The 2500-nt window shown below is 38.8% G+C and overlaps 2 protein-coding genes across 3 annotated transcripts in view; one reads left to right on the forward strand and one right to left on the reverse strand.

Moving 5' to 3' along the window:
- Positions 1 to 2500, forward strand: part of LOC135115376 (ER membrane protein complex subunit 8-like) — a 123155-nt gene that overhangs the window by 40972 nt on the left and 79683 nt on the right. The gene's annotated exons all lie outside the window — the stretch shown is intronic.
- The window catches only part of LOC135115374 (guanylate cyclase 32E-like), an 88049-nt gene that overhangs the window by 27157 nt on the left and 58392 nt on the right, over positions 1 to 2500 (reverse strand). Inside the window, 1 exon segment of the mRNA XM_064032082.1 lies at positions 1 to 109. This exon segment is cut by the window's left edge and continues 80 nt beyond it. Within this exon segment, the coding sequence (XP_063888152.1) occupies positions 1 to 109 (109 nt within the window).

A 2500-nucleotide genomic window follows, 5' to 3' on the forward strand; every position in this document is an offset into this window, starting at 1 on the left:
TGTACACGCCCATAGCACAGTAGGCGACCCGCGGCACCTCGCACGACACCTCCACCGTCCCGCCCGCACCGCTGCTGCCCCGCCGCACGCTCTGCCGCGTCACCTGTATCTGGTCGGAGGGAAGGAGAGGTGCTGGCTTACGTGGTTTCATTGTACAGAAAGAAGAAAAGTGAATATACCTGGTTTCTTAAAGACAGTAGTACATTTAGTTTGTTTCTTTGATGCAGTGGAAGAAAGAATTAATTTACATGGCTTCGTTATCGTATCCAGGTGAAGGTAGTCATTAATCTATATGGTTTCTTATACAGGTAAGAGGGAAGCTGTCATTGTATGTGGTTTCGTAAAGGCAGTGATGAATTTACGTGGTTCTTTTCGTAAAGGTGGAAGAAATGGTTAATATTGTTGGTTTGGCAATCGTGTACAGGTAAAGGAAGCGATGTTTATAATACAGGTAGAAAAAAGGGATTTATATACCTGGTTGTATTAAAAGTAGTCATAAATTTACGTGCTTTGTTGTAGAGGTAGAAGATTAGATTAATTTACCTGGTTTGCTGTACAGATAGATTAGATTAATTTACTAGGTTTGTTGTACAGGTAGAAGATTAGATTAATTTATTTGGTTTCGTAAAGGTAATGAGAAATGTACCTGGTTTATTTTATACTCGTAGGAGATTAGGTTGACGTGGGTGGCTTTGTGATCGTGTACAGGGAAGCCAGTGACTGGTTTGTTCCACACAGGTAGGAGAAAAGGTGACTGATTTACCTGGTTCCGTAAAGATGGTGATAAATTTACCTGTTTTATCGTATAGGTAGCATAAGAAGTGGTTAATTAAGTATATACACAGAAATAAAGAGAGAGGGAGAAAAAAAAAGAAAATATGAGAAGCTGCAAAAGCCATCGTAGGCCCCTTTATAAAACGTATCTACCTATTTCCACCTATCATCCCTATCCATAAATTTGTATAATATCTTTTAAAGCTCCCTAATGACTCAGCACTAATAACCTCATTACGGAGTCCATTCCACTCATCTGCCACTCTAATTAAGAACCGATTGCTTTCAGTGTTTTTAAAATCTAACATAATTTGTTTCCCTAGTTCCTTTTAAATCCAACTATAACAAATTTGAACCCATTATTCCGTGTATCCTGACTACTGACACTGAATGTTTGGTTCTCGTAAGTTGAGGACCTCCATCACACCCACTCTTGAATTACCTGAAGCCTCACATGTACAGGTAGATGAAAGGTACTCATTAATTAGCTTTGGTCAGACAGGTAATGGACAGGCGCGTGGAGGTATTGCAGGTAAAGTGGAGGAGAGGAATTGATAAAGTTAATAGAGAAAGGTGATGTCAAAAATATTATTCTCTCTCTCTCTCTCTCTCTCTCTCTCTCTCTCTCTCTCTCTCTCTCTCTCTCTCTCTCTCTCTCTCTCTCTCTCTCTCTCTCTCTCTCTCCCTCCATTATTCATTCTGCTGTGTAATTCATGAGGAAACAAGAATAGAAGGAAGACAAGATTAAAGGAGAAAACGAAGGAAAAGTTGAAAGGAGGAATAAAAGTAGGATGGGAATGAGTCTCAAGAAAAGAAAGGCAATTAGAACGAGAAAAGAAAAAGAGGAAGAGAAAGAGAGAACAAAAAAAAATAAATGAATAACTGAAGGACAAGAATTAGGAGGACGAAGAAGAGGTGGAAAAAGAGGAGAAAGAATAATGTAAAAAAAAAAAACGAAAAACGAAGGAGAGAGAATAGAAAGAGAATGAAGAATATAATTTAGATATTTGAGCCAGAATGCGAAGGAGGAGGAGGAAGAAGAAGAAAAGAAGAAGACAAGAAGTTCACGAGAGAGGAGAAGGAGAAATTGGAGGAGAAGCAGGAGGAGGCGGAGGAGGAGGAACAGAATTGCTTAATTGGAGATTGCCCGAGGAGGAGGAGGAGGAGGAGGAGGAGGAGGAGGAGGAGGAGGAGGAGGAGGAGGAGGAGAATAAGCTGACAACAGGAGCAAACAAAACAAAGATATACATAAACCACACAAGGTAAACAATGTCATGAGGAGAAGGAGGAAGAGAAGGAGGAGGAGGAAGAGGAGGAGGAGGAGCGATGATGGTGATAATGGTGAAGAAAAAGAAGAGCCGAGAAGAAGAGAAACAAGAAGAAACAAGAAGAGTAAGAAGAGAAAGAAGAAAAAAATAATAACAAGAGAAAGAAGAAGAAACCGAGAAAGTAGACAGGAAGAGTAGAAACAAAAAAAAGAACATAAAAAAAGAAGAAAAAACAAGAAAAAGAACAAGAGAAAGTAGAGGAAGATAAATAATAATAATAATAATAATAATAATAATAATAATAATAAGAAGAAGAAGAAGAAGAAGAAGAGAAGCAATAAGAGAAATAAGAACAAGAAGAAACAAGGAGAAGAGTAGCAAAGTGAAGAAGAGGAACAAGAACACGAAAAATAAACCGAAATTCAAAACCAGAGAGAGAGAGAGAGAGAGAGAGAGAG

This window comes from Scylla paramamosain, chromosome 29 (assembly GCF_035594125.1).
Source record: "Scylla paramamosain isolate STU-SP2022 chromosome 29, ASM3559412v1, whole genome shotgun sequence".
In the NCBI taxonomy this organism is placed as follows: domain Eukaryota; kingdom Metazoa; phylum Arthropoda; class Malacostraca; order Decapoda; family Portunidae; genus Scylla; species Scylla paramamosain.